At 52.8% G+C, this 17,749-nt stretch overlaps 1 protein-coding gene and 1 pseudogene across 1 annotated transcript; both read left to right on the top strand.

Annotated features, from left to right (window-relative positions):
* The first annotated feature begins 417 nt into the window (after positions 1–417).
* LOC128949565 (chymotrypsin-C-like) lies at positions 418–8,100 on the top strand. The gene is made up of 9 exons (XM_054294440.1): positions 418–457; positions 560–663; positions 753–850; positions 933–1,058; positions 1,177–1,313; positions 1,397–1,542; positions 1,701–1,913; positions 7,479–7,628; positions 8,074–8,100. The coding sequence occupies exons 1-9, from the start codon at positions 418–420 to the stop codon at positions 8,098–8,100; spliced, it is 1,041 nt and encodes a 346-aa protein (XP_054150415.1).
* A 1,919-nt stretch (positions 8,101–10,019) lies between these two features.
* LOC128949566 (chymotrypsin-C-like) lies at positions 10,020–17,749 on the top strand (annotated as a pseudogene).

Consider the following 17,749-nt stretch of genomic DNA (forward strand, 5'->3'; position numbering starts at 1 on the left):
TTATCCCTGGGAGACTGAGGGGCTGGGGTCAGAGACTGTCCTGAGGAAGTCACTGCTCAGGGCTGGGGGGCAACAGGGCTTCCCAGCACCTCACTGACAGCATCATGGGTGGGGGGCTGCCCCAGGAGGGAGGGACCCTGTGCCCCAGCAGGGACCCTGCCCCTTCCCAGAGCAGAGCCAGGTGTCCCCACCATGTCCCAGCATGGTGCCAGCACCATGAGGGGCAGATGTGGCCATTCCCAGGCAGGACCATGAGTGTGATAAGAACAGGCGAAGGGGCTGAAGAGCCCCTGTGCCCACAGTGTGGGACAGTCCCCACGTGTCAGCAGCAGGCAGGGACACTCCAAGGTCCCCAGCAGTCCAGACACTATAAGAGGGGTGAGCAGCCCCACCACTTCTTCTTTCCTCTGCACAACCATGCTGGGAGCCGTCTGTCTCGTCGTGCTGCTGGGCTACGGTAGGTGCAGGGCATGGGGAAGGGTCAGGGCAGGGAGCAGGACCATGGCGCCTGCCCTGGCCCTGGGCATGGGCACAGGCAGCCTCTGATGTCCCTTTGCCGGGTGTCACACAGCCTACGGATGCGGTCAGCCGGCCGTGCCACCACAGCTGAGCTCCCGCGTGGTGGGCGGTGAAGACGCTGTAGCCCACAGCTGGCCATGGCAGGTGAGGGGGCATAGGGACAGGGATGGGGACAGGGATGGGGACAGGGATGGGGACGTGCCTGCTCTGACCCTGTGCCTCTGCCCTCACAGATCTCACTGCAGTACAGCCGCTCTGGATCCTGGAACCACTATTGCGGTGGGAGCCTCATTGCCCCCCGGTGGGTGATGACAGCTGCCCACTGCATCAGGTGGGTGTTGGGGTGCTGGGGGGCATCTGTGCCATACAGGTAAGATATCTGTGGGGACTGACACTCCCTCTCTCCCTGGCAGCTCTTCCCTGACCTACCGGGTGGCGCTGGGCAGGCAGGACGTGTCAGAGGCTGACGAACCTGGTTCTGTGGCCGTGGCTGTGGAGAAGATCATCGTCCATGAGGATTGGGATGACTACTACATTCGGTAGGGGTTGGATGCATCAGGGCTGGGTCATGGGTGGTGTGGCCATGGTGCCTTGTTCTCCTGCCCAGGGACCCTGTTCCCATGGACCGGGACAACCATGGTTCGTGTCTCCTTGCAGCAACGACATTGCCCTGATCAAGCTGGCAGAGGAGGTGCAGGAGACTGACACCGTCCGTGTTGCCTGCCTGCCGGCTGCTGACAAGATCCTGCCCAACGACTACCCCTGCTATGTCACCGGCTGGGGAAGCATGAGGAGTAAGTGGAGTGTCCCCAGGAGAGTCTCCAGAAAGGGGATGCAGGAAGAGAGTGTGAGATACAAGCTTTGTCTCTCATTGCAGCCAACGGGCCCCTGGCCACCATCCTGCAGCAGGCTCTGCTGCCTGTGGTAGACTATGAGACCTGCTCCCAGTGGGACTGGTGGGGCAGCACTGTAAAGAAGACCATGGTGTGCGCCGGCGGCGACGGCGTCACCTCTGGATGCAACGTGAGTGTGGGCACTGCATGTGATGGGTGCCCCAATGGTGTGGTACCGTGGGCACTGGGAGGAGAAGGAATGGAACCATGGTGACGGATGGCCAGGAGGGATGAGGGGAGTGTAGGCAGGTGCCCAGGACTGATGGCCCTCACTGTCTCTCCGCACAGGGCGATTCTGGGGGCCCCCTGAACTGCCAGCGCGACGATGGGATCTGGGAGGTTGAGGGCATCGTCAGCTTTGGCTCCAGCCGGGGCTGCAACACGAAAAGGAAGCCGACAGTCTTCACCCGGGTGTCCGCCTACATTGACTGGATCAACGAGGTGGGTGCCTCTTCCTCTGCTCCCCACCCCCACTCAGGGGCTGTTCTTGCCCCACTGAGGGTCTTACCATGCCCCCCCTGTGTCTTTTTGGCAGAAAATGAGCACAAACTGAGGACGCAGCATTGTGGAGATACCACTGCTGACCAAGATAAAAGCAAAAAAAGTTGAGCTGGTCTCGCTGGTTTTTTGGCGGAGGGGATTTGGTGGAGCTGGGGACGCACATCCAGGGCTGGGTCTGCTGATGCCAAGGCCCTTGCTTGTGTGCTGGGGAAAGTGTCCCTGTTGTCCGTTGGGGCTGGGCAGGACTCTGCACAGGCTGTTGGACACATCCTGCAAGATGCTTCCAGTCCTCAAGCTGTGGCTGTGTCATGGCCCTTGAGGGTTGGCAATTACTTTGATGGGAGAGGGGCTGGGCTTTGTCCAGGTTATTCAGGGGAGCTCCAGGGAACCCAGATGTCTTTGGGGACAATCTGGAACACTTGGTAGCTCCCAGGATGTTTTAGGGCACCTCACTGGCACTGCCTAGATGAGGGCTGACTTTCAAATGGGGCTCTTGAGGGAACTGGGTTGGCCTTGGGGAGCTTGAGAGAGTCTGACTGGTTTGGGAGGGGTCAGGGGTGCCTGCAGGAGCTCTCTTGGAGACGGAGCCCTTGGTAGCTCCATGGCACTGCCGGCTCCAACAACAGGACCTGTGACATGGCCCCGGAGCAGAGTATCTTACCATGCATCTGCTTCTGTGGTGGCTGGAGGAACAAGGTGGGTGATGGGCAGCATGCAGAAACCCCAGCTGTGGAGTTCCCAGGAGGAGCCCGGGCTGCCCTGGAGGAGACTGGGATGTTTTCCAGGAAGAGGGCAGCGTGTTGGTGGGAGCAGGTGTGAAGGAGCTGTCCAGGAAGTGGAGGTGGGTGCCACACCATCAGCCCCCGAGCAGAGCCATCCATCACACCATCATCCCATTGTGGCTGCTGCAGCCCAGTCAGGATCCTCACAGTGTGAGGCAGAGGAGCAGAGCGAGCAGGGATGGACGGCAGCAGCTCAGGCTGGGTGGGGGACGTGGTAGACGGTGCCAGGTTTAGGAGCAGTGGTGCCACTGGACCATTGAGCGGCACCATCACCAGCCCACAGAGCAACACTGGCACCTGCACCGAGACCCAAGAGCACTGGCACAAGCACTGGCACCGTGGAAGACACCCGGGGACTCTCCAGGGACCCCCTGGCACTTGTCAGCCTGACCAAAGCTTTAGCAGGTGAAGAGGGATGCAGGGTGGGAAATGGTTTGGATGGACAGGAAATGTGCTATGGCAAAGGAACTCTACAGGTCATCCCAAAGGCGGTCAAAGGCCTGCCAGTCAGATGATGTGTGGAGGTGGATACTCTACACAGCAGGATGGGGCCAGGTGCTTGGGACACTGGCGTGGCATTGGCAGCATGATCTGCTGGCTTGCATGGAGAGCCCCAAGCTGTCCGTGGGAAGCTGGGCAATGTGGGGCCCTCCTGTCCCCTCTGTGTGTACCCACATGTGCCATGGGGACCGTTGTTTGGGCTGGGAGTGCAGGACCCTGGTGTTACAGCCTGTTGTGCGTGTCCTTGTGTGTTGTGTCCCATCCTCAGAGTTGCTTTGGTGTATGGAGGAGCCCTGGAAAAGGCCCCAGAGTGCCACAAGGCTCTCTGCTGGGGCGTCAGCTCTGTCCCTCCCAGCCAGGCATGGCCACCCACCCACAGTGCGTGTCACCTCAATAACCAGTGTCGCCCTGCCCAGGAGGTGGTGAAGAGTTGTGATCCCTCTCAGTGAAGAATCTTTTTCTAACATCCAGTCTGTTCTTGGCCACAGCTCCAGCCATCTCTCGGGTCCTGTCCCTGGTCACAGGGAGCAGAGATCAGAGCTGCCCCTCGGGAGGAGCTGCAGCCTCCAGAGAGGTCTGACCTCAGTCTCCTCCAGCTGGACAAACCGACTGACTTCCGCCTCGATGACTTTTAATCTCTATTGCTCCATAGAGTTTAATGAATATTTGTTACACTTACATGTTAATTGTCAATTATTGTTATATTCTGCTCATACAATTTATAACTGACACAGTAAATCTACAGGTTAACCTAAAGAAGTGTAAGCTTTATTTTTATTAAATGGCTAACATCTTATTACACCCTATAGGATGTGTCAATTATTAAGTATTTAACAATATGGGAGTATAAGGGGAAGTTTAAAAGAATACAACTAAACTTTGTGAAGTTCATTACTTTTACTTCACTGCTGAAATATAAGTACTCATACAATCCCTTACATAAAAATTACATGTTAAAAGGGATCTTTACCTGTAGTGAAACAATCAACTTTAGCCAGGGCTCCTTGGAGAATCTGAATTCTGACACAGCAGCAAAGAAGCTTCCTGACTCCAGGGATATCTGCCCTATACCCTATCCCTATAGCCATGTAAGGCAATATCTTGTTAACCCTACTATTGGGCATTTATGGTCACTGTAACCTCTTGCCACTGGTCAGGACTGGATCCGGGCAAAGGGTATAAAAGTAGCATACTGTACCCCTACTAACTCGGAAGAAGAAGAGCTGAGACCCTTCACAAACCCCTAGAATAAAGCCATACACGTGGAACAGCGGCGTCTTCTCCTTCTCCTCTCTCTACGTCTGCTGGAGCCTTAAGCCAAGGGAAGCTACCTAGCAAGCAAAGCTGAAATCATAGGAGCTGCCTAATCACTATGAGAGCTGAATATTCCCTGCTTGCTAGGGGCTGACCCGTGGCCTTGGTCTGAGAGTGAGCTGGCCTCTGAGACTCAGTGCCCCTGAGAGCTGAGCTCTGGATCTGTCATAGTTTGCCTAGGATAAGACCAAGCAAGGCTCATTTATTTACCCACTCCTGGGAAGGAGAGCTCGGGACACCCAGGGACACATGAACAAACTCCACTGACACTGAGCAGCATCCCAATGCTGATGGCTCAGAGCATAGGGAAGCACTGCCCAGACACATGGTGCCAGTCCACATCCTGGGCTCCCCTCACGGGCATTGTTTAGGTTGGAAGTGGGTGGGTGTATTCTATTCCTATCTGTGGAGCAGTTCTGTTAAATGGGCAGTTTTCTTTATCTCTTCCACAACTAATCCTCCCTCTGGAGAGATTTCTTCTGTTAGTGGGCCATTGAGTCTCACCACATGATTGATCAAATGCCATCCTCACATTGTAAGGCACTCTGCCCAGAGGGAGGAGCCAAGCATTCCTACCTGGATATAATCGGACATTTGGAACACCAGGGCAGCCTTTGCCCACTGCATTCCCAGAGGAGTGGCTCTCTTTCCACTGGATTTCCAGTGCAAGACCAGGCCCATATCCAGCAGCCCTGGACCTTCAGAGGAAAACTCCACCCTTCTACAGGATCCCTGCTCCAACAGAACCACCCCTGGCACTGTAGGAGGGCTGAGCCACCATGGAATGGGACTGCTGCCAACAGCCTGACCCACATGGTGTTAGGGCCTATTCTGACTATGACCATAGTTTATTTGTTTGCACTATTACATTTGTATTTTCTTAGTTTTCCTAGTAAAGAACTGTTATTCCTATTCCCATATCTTTGCCTGAGAGCCTTTTAATTTCAAAAGAATAACAATTCAGAGGGAGCGGGTTTACATTTCCCATTTCAGGGGAGGCTCCTGCCTTCCTTAGCAGACACCTGTCTTTTCAGTCCAAGACAGGTATCCAGCACTGAAACACGCGGAGGAGGAAGAAGAGCAGTGGGCCCATGGAGTAAGCCCAAAAGAGCATTTCCCCATCTCTCCCTAAACCCTCCTCTCCTCCAGCTCCACCACACACCTCAACATCACAGATGAGCCACTGCAGTGCTCCTGCTCTGCTCTCACCTCCACCAAGCATGTCCCAGGAAGGGACAAGCCATCATGGAAGAAGGAAAAGGACAAGGTGGAGGCATCTCTGCCCAAACTCAAGCACCAACTCCCTGCACCCCAGCCCATGGGACAGCCCAGTCCCAAGGCTACATTGCCAAGAGAACTGGGGAAATAAAGAAAGGGGTGTTATGTTTGCCCAATTATCCCATAATAAAAAAACCAAACCATATTAAAAGGAGTAACAATTTTAATTGAATAGTTTAAATAAAAAACTATAAAATTGGATACAATATAATTTGATTAAAATAAGGGATAATTTGATTCCAATAATAGTGCATAAGCAAAAGATAACCGCAGGGTACGGAGTGCGGGGCTCTTGGACCCTTGCCACATCATGTACAAGCTTGCCAAGTGAAAATCACCCCTTATATGCCATGTGTCAATACCATCTCCTCCTATTTTTGGTTTGTCACTTGTCTATCTCTGCCCTCATTCCCACCTTTACCGCGCATGTGCCACCACTCATTTCAGTGGTCACACAAGTCTTTTGGGGGTCGTCTGATGAAGACTTCGTAGTCTTCCTCTGTGTCCTTTAATTGACCTTTGGGTTACACAACATGCACACCAAGCCAATGCAATGTAAAACAAGACTAACATATCACTAGGTCTACATATCAAAGCAATAAATCCCTTATAATTAGCATTTTCTGGGAGCCAACCAGGTTTTGCTTCCTTTCTGCTCATTTTTAGAAACTGTATCTTCATCTTCTTTCCTTCTGTCCTTGTGAACATCTGCCAGAAGGGGGGATGGTGGAGCCCCTCCTCTTCCTCTCTTCTTTGGCATTACCACTTTTAACTGTTTTATTATTCTCAAATATTAATTACTGTATCAATATTGATTACTGTTTCAATTTTTATCAGCACAAATCATACCTATTTATCATAGGGGGAGACTGCAGGGTCACCTTTCCCAAAGGAAACAGGTCCAGGGGAGATGGGATCAGTCCCAGCACCACCTGTACACCCATGTGTGGTAGTGCACTAAATAGCTTATGTAGTTGGTGTTTTTACCCTGGTTTATTCCCCCTTCCCCATCACATTGTTTGCCCCCATACCCACCTTTTTTCCTTGGTGGTCTGTCCCATGGGTGGCCCCTCCCCTCGCCCCTCCCCAATGGCATCCCATTGGCTGCAGTCCTCCTTCCCTGCCCCCTCCCCCTGGGTATAAAACCCCCAGCAGGTAAGGGCTATGCCCTCTTTGCTTCCTGAGTGGTCTCAGCCGCAGAAGTGTCCTGTAATAAACTGGGTACTCATCTCCACGTGGCATAGAGCACTTCTTGGTATTTTATCCTCCGTCTATGCAATTCCATGTGGGCTTGAGTCCTGAGCAAGCCGGATTGGACTTATATAAAGCCCAGAGACCCACGGATTCTGCAGGTGGCGCCCAACGTGTCGTGTCCCACAATGGCCACGAAATAGCTGGTATTTCCACGTGTGGATTACGTTAGCTTTTGGACTTCCACTTTCCTCTACCTTCTTCGTAGTGTTTTTGATGGCGGGGACGCTTAGAGGATGGGATCAGGACCCCACCGAGCCCATGGCGGAACCGACCCCTGATGAGGACTTCTTTACAGCTGTTCCAGCCAGCCAGGTCTCCAAAGCGGGATAAGTATTCCCCATGCGACTTAGGGGGACCCTGGGGGGGCCCTCAGGTGGGGGTGATCTCCCGGTGCAGGAAGAACTCAGGTCCTGAACGGTTTGCATTTTCCATGCAGCAACGCGTGGCGGGGCCGGCTCTGGCGCTCTGGCGCTGTCTGCACGCTAGTTCAGAGCCAGCAGCATCTCGACGGCTTGCGTTTTTCCCGGGAGCGGACATGCGCGGGCAGCAGCAGGCGGCGGAGAGCGGCTCTGGGCAGCCACGTGGCGTAACGGGTGCTGGCAGCTGCTGCCCGCCATTTTAAACACCACGCGGTCTTACGCAAGCAGTTTTGTCTCTCCCTGAGCAGGGGAGGAGCACAGTCTGCCCGGTTTCTTTTTCGCAATTGCCTGTGAACTCAGTGCTTTCAGTTTTTGTTTGTACTGGCTGTAAGGAAAGTAGATTGAGTGCTGCAGAGAACAAACATGGGTGCTAAGTTTTCTGTGGCAGAGAGAAGCATTTATACCCTAATTTTAGAAACCCTAAGTAGTGGAAACGTTACGGTCTCCAAAGCAGTTTTGAAACTGTTTGTTCGCTGGATATCATTTCATTTCCCTCAGCTTACCCAGCAGAATGTTAATTCTGTCTCTGCCTGGGACAAAATTGGTGCCTTGTTAACAGCTAAAGTGGAACAGGGAGTGTCTCAGTTTTTTCCTGTGTTCCTGGTAATTCAGAAAGAAGTCCTGAAGAGGGATTTGTAAGGACAGCCAGAGCAAATCTCCCCTCCTGTGGCTTCCCCTACCCCTCCTGCCAAACCCTCTGCCCCTGAACTAAGAGAGAGGAGCGAGGTGTCCTGGCCATTTCAGGGTACCTGTCACTGCTTCCCTGGCCCCCCACCTCTCTCCCAGTACCCTGGCCCTGGCAGTTGTGATCCTGCTGACTGCATGGCTGGGGTCCAAAATGGCGGTAGCCACGTGTTTCAGCCCCCCACCTACCCTTCTTCTCCCCACAATCCCTTTTGCCCGCCTGTCCCCTCCCCCAACCCTTCTAGTCCCACAACCCCTTCCTTCCCTCAGATGTTCCTTTCCCTCCCTTCGTGTCCCTGCCCCCCATTACATCATCCTGTAACCCCACCCCTGGTTCCCACAGTTGCCCCGCCCCCCTGCCAGTTTTCCATGCCTTCTTACCTGAGTCCCAAGGGGGTGGGGCCACATGCTGGGGGGTGGGCCCCTTCCCAGCTCCCACAGGGGTGGGGCAGGGGGAGGGGATGTCTCCCCTCCCAGTTACCAAGGTGCCGGAGTGGGAGGGGCAGAGGCAGGGGGTGTGCTCCCTCCCAGCCTTTACAAGGTGGGGTGAAGGGTGTTTTCCCACCTGCTTCCCAAGGCAGTGGGACTGGGGGAGGGGGTGGTCGTCCCGCAGGGTCCCACAGGGGTGGGGCTGAAGGGAGAAACCCTGAAGTCAAAACCAGAGGAAGAAGTCATCCCCTTGGTAGCCCCTGTTCAATACATGGGTGGTAGGACTGGCTCTAGAACCTATCAGCCCTTCTCATATCACTCAAAGCGTGAATTATGCAAAAGTCAATTAGAATTTGGCAGACATAGTGAAATTTTTAGAAGCATGATGAAAGCTACAGTAACATCCCTTGAATTTGTTCCTGCTGACATTGTAGATCTTTTCCGGTGCCTGCTTACCCAATCAGAGTTCGATCTGTGAGTAAGCTCCTGGAAGAGATCTCTCAGAGATCTCGTTGGAAGAACTTAAACAAACCCCTCAAGGTGCCAAAGATTTAGAAAATAATAGCATTACTTATGAGCATTTGTGCAGCAAAGGGGAGTGGGCTAAGCGTGAGGACCAAGCTCGAGTGTTGTCAAAATTCACTCTAAATAAGATTTCAAATGCTGCAGATAAGGCTTTTAACCAGCTACCAACTGCTGAAGCTGGTGGTAATTTCCTTGACATTAAACAGTCTCCTTCAGAAAGTTTCTTGCAGTTTGTCAACAGATTCCGTGCACAGGTTGAGAGACAAGTACAGGACCCCAAGACACAGATAGTGAAAGAGATGGCACAGAGGAATGCCAATGAAGTCTGCAGCAGGGTGCTCCTGGGACTGCCTCTCAACCCCCCACCCACACTGGCAGTGATGATGGAAGCCTGTGTTAGGAAGGCGGAACTGTTTCTGCACAGGAAGCGTGGTCAAGACCGACAAACCCAGAAACTGTGGCAGCTGTATCTCCAGGAGTCAGGAGGCAACAGATGTCACCAGAACAACTTCAACATGTCATTTGCTTCATATGCAAAAAACCAGGACACTTTGCCCAGGACTGCCCCCAAAGCCAGCAAATAAAGACACCCTTCACACCAAAAACCCCGATGCCAGCACCCACCCGCTCAGTGCCATGACATAAATGCAGCGGGCTTCCCTGAGGGGGAAACCTCCCTCAAAACAGAACAGAGGGAGGAAGGGAAGCAGGATGCAAGAACACAAAATAGCCATTTACAGGATAAAATCTGGTGGTCTCACCAGTGTTTCAAGCTTGTGACCACCAAAGCTTTTGCTTTCAGGTCTACCCAGTGGACGGTCATTGGAGTGGATCTGCCAGAGGACTTGCAGAACTTGATAAAAGATTGCACTCGATGGGACAGTGAGTACTTTGTTATTGGAGACACTGCACACACACCCATGGAGATTGAGGTGGCTCTCATGACCATCAAAGGGGACATAGCTAACCTCAATCTCCTGGCGTGCTATCCACAGCCACCCTTCTATTTGGCCGAGGGGCAAATCATCACCCAGGCCATTCCTGTTCCAGCAGAAATTTCAGTAGATGACAAAGCACCAGGCGTATACTGGGCAGAAGTGGTTGACGAGGACAAACCCATTACGGGATGCAGCCTAGTGAGTGGAACATAAAACCTCCACGTGGAAGGGTTGCTTGACACAGGGGCAGATGTGACAATCATACCTGAAAGGTTGTGACTGTCACACTGGGATTTGCAGCCCGTGGCTGGTCAAATCCAAGGTGTAGGAGGATTCACATTGGCAAAGATATCAAAGAGCATCATTCAAATTGAGGGACCAGATGAAAAATTGGCCAGTGTTCATCCATTTGTTACTAATTACAAAGCTCCCTTGTGGGGTAGCAACACCATGTCCCAGTGGGGGGTCAAACTGGTCATCCCGAAGACACCCCAGGATTTTTCAAAGTAGCCACTGTCGAGCGCCCCGCCCACAAGTTAACATTGCTGAAAAATGACCCAGTCTGGGTAAAACAGTGGCCACTAACTAATGAAAAGATAGCGGCACTCGAGGAGCTTGTAGCAGAACAATTGGCTAAAGGACACATTGAAGAGACATCTAGCTGCTGGAATTCCCCAGTCTTTGTAATAAAAAAGCCAGGGAAGGACAAGTGGCTGCTCCTCCATTATTTAAGAGAAATAAACAAGAGAATAATGGACATGGGGTCTCTCCAACCAGGGATGCCCTGCCTGACGATGCTCCTCCAAAACTGGCAATTGGCTGTCCTAGACATCAAGGACTGTTTCTTCCATATTCCCCTACACCCGGAGGATGCACCACGGTTTGCCTTCTAGGTTCCCACCATCAATCAAAAAGCCCCAGTGAAGTGCTACCACTGGAAGGTATTGCCACAGGGGATGAAATGCACAGGGGAAGGTATTGCCACAGGGAATGAAATGCAATCCATCCATCTGCCAGGGGTACCTGGCTTCATTGCTGTCCCCAGTGCGCGCTCAGAAAAAGGAGGCAATCATCCTACACTACATGGATGATGTGCTTGTGTGTGCCCCTGATGACATAATACTCCAAGACACACTTGACCTAGTGATTAAAGCTTTAACCTCTGCTGGATTCCAACTGCAGGAAGACAAGGTTCAGAGGATGCCTCCTTGGAATTACCTGGGTTTGCAAATCACTGCGCAGACCCTTGTTCCGCAAAAATTGGAAATTAAGACCAATCCCAAAACCCTAGCAGATGTCCATTCCTTGTGTGGTTCTTTGAACTGGGTCAGGCCTTGGCTGGGTCTCACCAACAGGGACCTAACTCCCCTTCTCAATTTACTGAAGGGAGAGAGTAAGCTAGCCTCTCCCAGGGAACTGACCCCAGAGGCAAAAACCGCCCTTCAAAAAGTGCAGAAGGCTGTGGCTGAGAGGCAGGCTCATCGTTCTAAGCCCCAGCTACCTTTTGAATTCATTGTTTTGGGCAAGTTACCACACATACATGGGTTGATATTTCAGTGGTTTGAGGTACAAAAGGATCCACTTCTAATCATAGAGTGGGTTTTCCTCTCCCATCAGCGATCCAAAACCACCACACAGCCACAGGAGCTAAAAGCTCAGCTGATCTGGAAGGCCAGGTTAAGGTTGCGTGAGCTGGCCGGTTGTGACTTTGAGTATATTCACTTTCCAGTCCACCTTGCTAAGGAGGGAAAGAGCTCTCCCGAGAGGTTGACCAACAAGAGGTTCAATGACCTGCTCCAGAGCAATGCCAGTCTCCAGCTATCCCTGGACAGCTGCAGTGGACAGGTATCAGTCCAGGCTCCGTCACACATGCTGTTCAACAAGGAATTCCTCCTCATTGCTCCTGAGAAAAGGAGTCGTAGACCACTCAAGGCGCTTACAGTGTACACTGACGCGTCTGGAGCATCCCACAAGTTGATGATGACTTGCAGAAATCCACAAACTCAACATTGGGAAGCTGATGTTGAGTTTGTGGAGAGGTCGCACCAGATTGCTGAACTAGCTGCAATCATAAGAGCCTTTGAAAAGTTTTCAGAGCCAATTAATTTGGTTACCGATTCAGCCTATGTGGCAGGAGTAGTGTCCAGGGCAGAGCAGGCAGTTCTCAAAAAGATCGAGGATGGGCATCTCCACAGGTTGCTCTCAAAACTAATTCATTTGGTTTCGCAGCAGGAGCACCCTTTCTATGTGATGCATGTGAGGTCACACACCGATCTGCCAGGAGAGATTGCAGAAGGTAATTGCAAGGCAGAGTCCCTTGCTGCCCCAGCAGAAATGTCATGCCTTCCAGACATCTTTCAACAGGCAAAGCTAAGTCACCAACAATACCATCAAAATGTTCCAGGTCTAATCTATCAGTTCCAGTTGACACGCAGTCAGGCTCGCACCATTGTGGCCACCTGTCCCAATTGCCAGCTTCAGAGAGTGCCATCCCTGGGTGTTGGGGTTAACCCTCGAGGCCTTGGGAGCTGCAAAGTGTGGCAGACAGACATCACACACATTCCCAGTTTTGGTCATATGAAATACGTACACATCAGCATAGACACGTACTCAGGTGCAGTTTATGCCTCTGCCCACTCAGGGGAAAGGGCTGTGCATGCCAAACAACACTTGCTGCAAGCCTTTTCAGTATTGGGGGTCCCTAGGGAAATTAAAACTGACAATGGCTCAGCGTATGCCTCCAAGGAGTTCCTAGAGTTTGTCCAGCAGTGAGGAGTGGAGCATAAGACAGGCATTCCCCATTCCCCGCAGGTCAAGCTGTGATCGAGCGTGCCCATAATACACTCAAAGTAGTCCTGGCTAGGCAGGGCAATTCCACAGCATGGATGACTCCACAACAAAAGCTCTGCAAAGCCTTGTTTACCATTAATTTTCTGAATTGTTCATTTGAAAACACGAATCCTCCAGTAATACATCATTTCAACAGTAACAATTGTTTTAAGTTGTCACAGCATCCACCAGTTCTCATTAGGAACCTAGAAACTTGGGAAACCAAGGGTCCTTATGAGCTCATCACCTGGGGGCGTGGTTACGCATGTGTATCCATCCCCTCAGGCCCTCGATGGATACCCCAAAAGTGCGTAAAACCTTTCGTCCCCAAAAATCCAGCTCCAGCAGACGGGGATAAGAAGCAAGCAGTTGTTGCCTCCAAGAGAAGACGCCGCCGGAAAAAGGACAAATCTTCCTAAGAAATTTAGCTGCATTCCAGCAGACCCATGAACTTGCATGTGTTTTTTTTTTAAAAATGTTTGTTTTCCTATGTAGAACAGAGAATCTACCTCCCGCCTAACCTCACGATGAGCCCTGTCCGAGTTGTCATCCTGTTAGTGCTGAGCAGTCTGACAGCTGTGTGGATCATTCCTCAGCCATGCCAAAACATCTGGGTGACCCTGGCACAGACGCTCCAGCAAGAAAATATATGCCTGTCCACAGCAGCAGCGAAAGACCCAATGTCTACCTGCCTGGTAGGGATTCCATTGCAAGCTGGAGAGTTCACAGACAAATTAGATACACCTATACCTCTCCCAAGTCCCAAACCAAATCACACACAAACACATAATATCCGTCACCAGCAAGCTGTAATGATTAAAAACCCCATAGAGGAGTGGCTTCCAAAGCTACCCAGAGCTGCTTAGGAGACTCAAGAGTTAGAGCTGTTGGGCGCCTCCCCTGCACCATACTACATACACTTCTTCTTCATCCCACATTCCAACACCAAACCTTTTAACAACATTAAACAGTATTGAGAGGAATTGACTGCCAAAAGGTGGTGTAAGGTTTTAAGCCATGTTGTAGCAGACAATCCATATCATTCACATCCCAAAAGCCTCCCAAAAGGCTTGTTTTTAATTTGTGGGGACCGGGCATGGGCAGGAATCCCTTCTTGGCTTTTAGGAGGGCCATGTACCTTTGGGCGGTTGTCCCTGTTGGCACCCAACCAAACCATGATTGGCGAATGGACTCAAAAGAACAATTTGGTCAGCAAAATTCATAAAAGAAGCGTAGACAATTTGGACCCAAATTGTGATGCAGAAATCTTCCATTGGGCCAAGTCAAAAAGAATTGCTGTATCCCTGTTCCTTCCATGGGTTGCAGCAGCCAAAGCTCCAGGTGAATTGGGCCACCTGGAGTGCTGAGTAGTCAAATAGGCAAACTTGACATCCATGGCAACCAGCTCCCTCCTAGAGGACGAGGAGATAACCAGGCAGGCCACACTCCAAAATTGTGCAACCATAGATTTCCTCCTGCTACTGCATAGACATGAGTGCCAGGAATTTGAGGGGCTGTGCTGCATGAACCTAACATCAAAAGCACCCAACGTCCATGCAGCTCTCCGAGAAGTGAAAAGTCAAGCAGGAATCCGAGGACTGGTTCAGCGGACTGTTCAAGGACTGGGGACTCTCGGGGTGGTGGACCTCTATTATTAGGACAATTTTGCTGGTTTTTGTTGTTCTTTTCCTAGTCATGTTAGCATTTGTGATTCTACGCCGCATACTTTTAAAGGCTATCAACGGTTTGGTCTCCAGTACCACTGAAGTCAACTGCTCAGAGTTTGTGGAACTAAAGCAAATGGGCAGGCCTGCAAACCATGAGTGGTGGACAAATTCATAATCAGCAGCAGAAATAGTCCAGCACATTTCCTTCTAATTTCAGTTAACAGAAAAGGTGGAGGTATGGTAGGTATTAAATAGCTTACGTAGTTGGTGTTTTTACCCTGGTTTATGCCCACTTCCCCATCACATGGTTTGTCCCCATACTCGCCTTTTTTCCTTGGTGGTCTGTCCCATGGATGGCCCCTCCCTTCGCCCCTCCCCAATGGCATCCCATTGGCCATGATCCTCCTTACCCGCCCCCTCTCCCTGGGGTATAAAAGCCCCAGCAGGTAACAGCCATGCCCTCTTTGCCTCCTGGATGGTCTCGGCCACAGAAGTGTCCTGGAATAAACTGGATACTCGTGTCCACATGGCATAGAGCGCTTCTCGGTCCTTTATCCTCTGTCTATGCAATTCCGTGTGGCCTTGAATCCTGAGCAAGCCGGATTGAACTAATATAAAGCCCAGAGACCCACGGATTCTGACCCCAGGTGCTCTGTGCAGAAGTAGTCAACACAGAACAGGGCAACCCAGATTCTCACACCGCAGGGCCATGGGGAAGGGGACACATGTGCCACTGAGCTCTTGGAAAACTTTGGGCACAGGCAAGGCCATTCCAGCCACATTCGGACGCCTGCTGGACCCGCTTGGGGTGCTTGGCTGGCTCTGGCTCCCTCTGGCAGAAGTAGCCACACGTGTCCAGGTGCTCTTCTCAAGCCACATGTGGGCATTAGTCTCCACCACTGTCCTGGGGCACCCACAACCAGCCAAAGATACAAATATACAAAAGGAACACCCAAAAATAAACAGTTATCTTCAAACCATAATCACAACAGTCTAAAAAGACACATAAACCAAAGCAAAAAGCCACCCAAATCGTCACGCACTTGGCAGTCATACATGGCACAGCCACTCACCCCCAGGCTTTCCTGAGCACAGAATGTACCACCAGCACCCCTGATGATGCCACGTGAGCAGGGGCAGCAGCCAGGAACAAGCACCCAGACATTACAAGGATGGGTACACAAGGTGAACAAACACTGATAGGGACTCAGAGATACCAAATGATAAGCACTTCAGGAAAGGGAGAACCTTATCCCTGGGAGACTGAGGGACTGTGGGCAGAGAGTGTCCTGGGGAAGTCACTGCTCAGGGCTGGGGGGCAACAGGGCTTCCCAGCACCTCACTGACAGCATCATGGGTGGGGGGCTGCCCCAGGAGGGAGTGACCCTGAGCCCCAGCAGGGACCCTGCCCCTTCCCAGAGCAGAGCCAGGTGTCCCCACCATGTCCCAGCATGGTGCCAGCACCATGAGGGGCAGATGTGGCCATTCCCAGGCAGGACCATGAGTGTGATAAGAACAGGCAATGGGGCTGAGGAGCCCCTGTGCCCACAGTGTGGGACAGTCCACACATGTCAGCAGCAGGCAGGGACACTCCAAGGTCCCCAGCAGTCCAGACACTATAAGAGGGCTGAGCAGCCCCACCACTTCTTTCCTCTGCACAACCATGCTGGGAGCCGTCTGTCTCGTCGTGCTGCTGGGCTACGGTAGGTGCAGGGCATGGGGAAGGGTCAGGGCAGGGGGGGAACAGGACCGTGGCGCCTGCCCTGGCCCTGGGCACGGGCACAGGCAGCCTCTGATGTCCCTTTGCCGGGTGTCACACAGCCTACGGATGCGGTCAGCCGGCCGTGCCACCACAGCTGAGCTCCCGCGTGGTGGGCGGTGAAGATGCTGTAGCCCACAGCTGGCCATGGCAGGTGAGGGGGCACAGGGACAGGGATGGGGACAGGGATGGGGACAGGGATGGGGACTTTCCTGCTCTGACCCTGTGCCTCTGCCCTCACAGATCTCACTGCAGTACAGCCGCTCTGGATCCTGGAACCACTATTGCGGTGGGACCCTCATTGCCCCCCAGTGGGTGCTGACAGCTGCCCACTGCATCAGGTGGGTATTGGGGTGCGGGGGGTCATCTGTGCCATGCAGGTAAGATATCTGTGGGGACTGACACTCCATCTCTCCCTGGCAGCTCTTCCCTGACCTACCGGGTGGCGCTGGGCAGGCAGGACGTGTCAGAGGCTGACGAACCTGGTTCTGTGGCCGTGGCTGTGGAGAAGATCATCGTCCATGAGGATTGGGATGACTACTACATCGTGTAGGGGTTGGGGTGCACCAGGGCTGGGTCGTGGGTGGTGTGGCCATGGTGCCTTGTTCTCCTGCCCAGAGACACTGTTCCCATGGCCAGGGACCATGATTTGTGTCTCCTTGCAGCAACGACATTGCCCTGATCAAGCTGGCAGAGGAGGTGCAGGAGACTGACACCATCCGTGCCGCCTGCCTGCCGGTTGCTGGCAAGATCCTGCCCAACGACTACCCCTGCTATGTCACTGGCTGGGGAAGCATGAGGAGTAAGTGGAGTGTCCCCGAGAGGGTCATGAGAAAGGGGATGCAGGCAGAGGGTGTGAGGTACAAGCTTTGTCTCTCATTGCAGCCAACGGGCCCCTGGCCACCATCCTGCAGCAGGCTCTGCTGCCCGTGGTGGACTATGAGACCTGCTCCCAGTGGGACTGGTGGGGCAGCAATGTGGAGAAGACCATGGTGTGCGCTGGGGGTGACGGCGTCACCTCTGGATGCAACGTGAGTGTGGGCACTGCATGTGATGGGTGCCCCAATGGTGTGGTACCGTGGGCACTGGGAGGAGAGGGGATGGAGCCATGGTGACAGATGGCCAGGAGGGTTGAGGGGAGTGTTGGCAGGTGCCCAGGACTGATGGCCCTCACTGTCTCTCCGCACAGGGCGATTCTGGGGGCCCCCTGAACTGCCAGCGCGACGATGGGATCTGGGAGGTCGAGGGCATCGTCAGCTTTGGCTCTGCCCGGGGCTGCAACACGAAAAGGAAGCCGACAGTCTTCACCCGGGTATCTGCCTACATCGACTGGATCAACGAGGTGGGTGCCTCTTCCTCTGCCACCCCCACTCAGGGGCTGTTCTTGCCCCACTGAGGGTCTTACCGTGCCCCCCCTGTGTCTTTTTGGCAGAAAATGAGCACAAACTGAGGACGCA

This window comes from Melozone crissalis, unplaced genomic scaffold, assembly GCF_028551555.1.
Source record: "Melozone crissalis strain CALT ecotype California unplaced genomic scaffold, PUWL_Pcris_2 ptg000251l_1, whole genome shotgun sequence".
Lineage (NCBI taxonomy): Eukaryota > Metazoa > Chordata > Aves > Passeriformes > Passerellidae > Melozone > Melozone crissalis.

Excerpts from the sequence above, each read along its gene's own strand:
- LOC128949565 (XM_054294440.1), top strand. The coding sequence starts at position 418 with ATGCTGGGAGCCGTCTGTCTCGTCGTGCTGCTGGGCTACG. Across the intron at positions 1,059-1,176 it reads TGGGATGACTACTACATTCG|CAACGACATTGCCCTGATCA; the intron begins GTAGGGGTTGGA and ends GTCTCCTTGCAG. Across the intron at positions 1,314-1,396 it reads CGGCTGGGGAAGCATGAGGA|CCAACGGGCCCCTGGCCACC; the intron begins GTAAGTGGAGTG and ends CTCTCATTGCAG.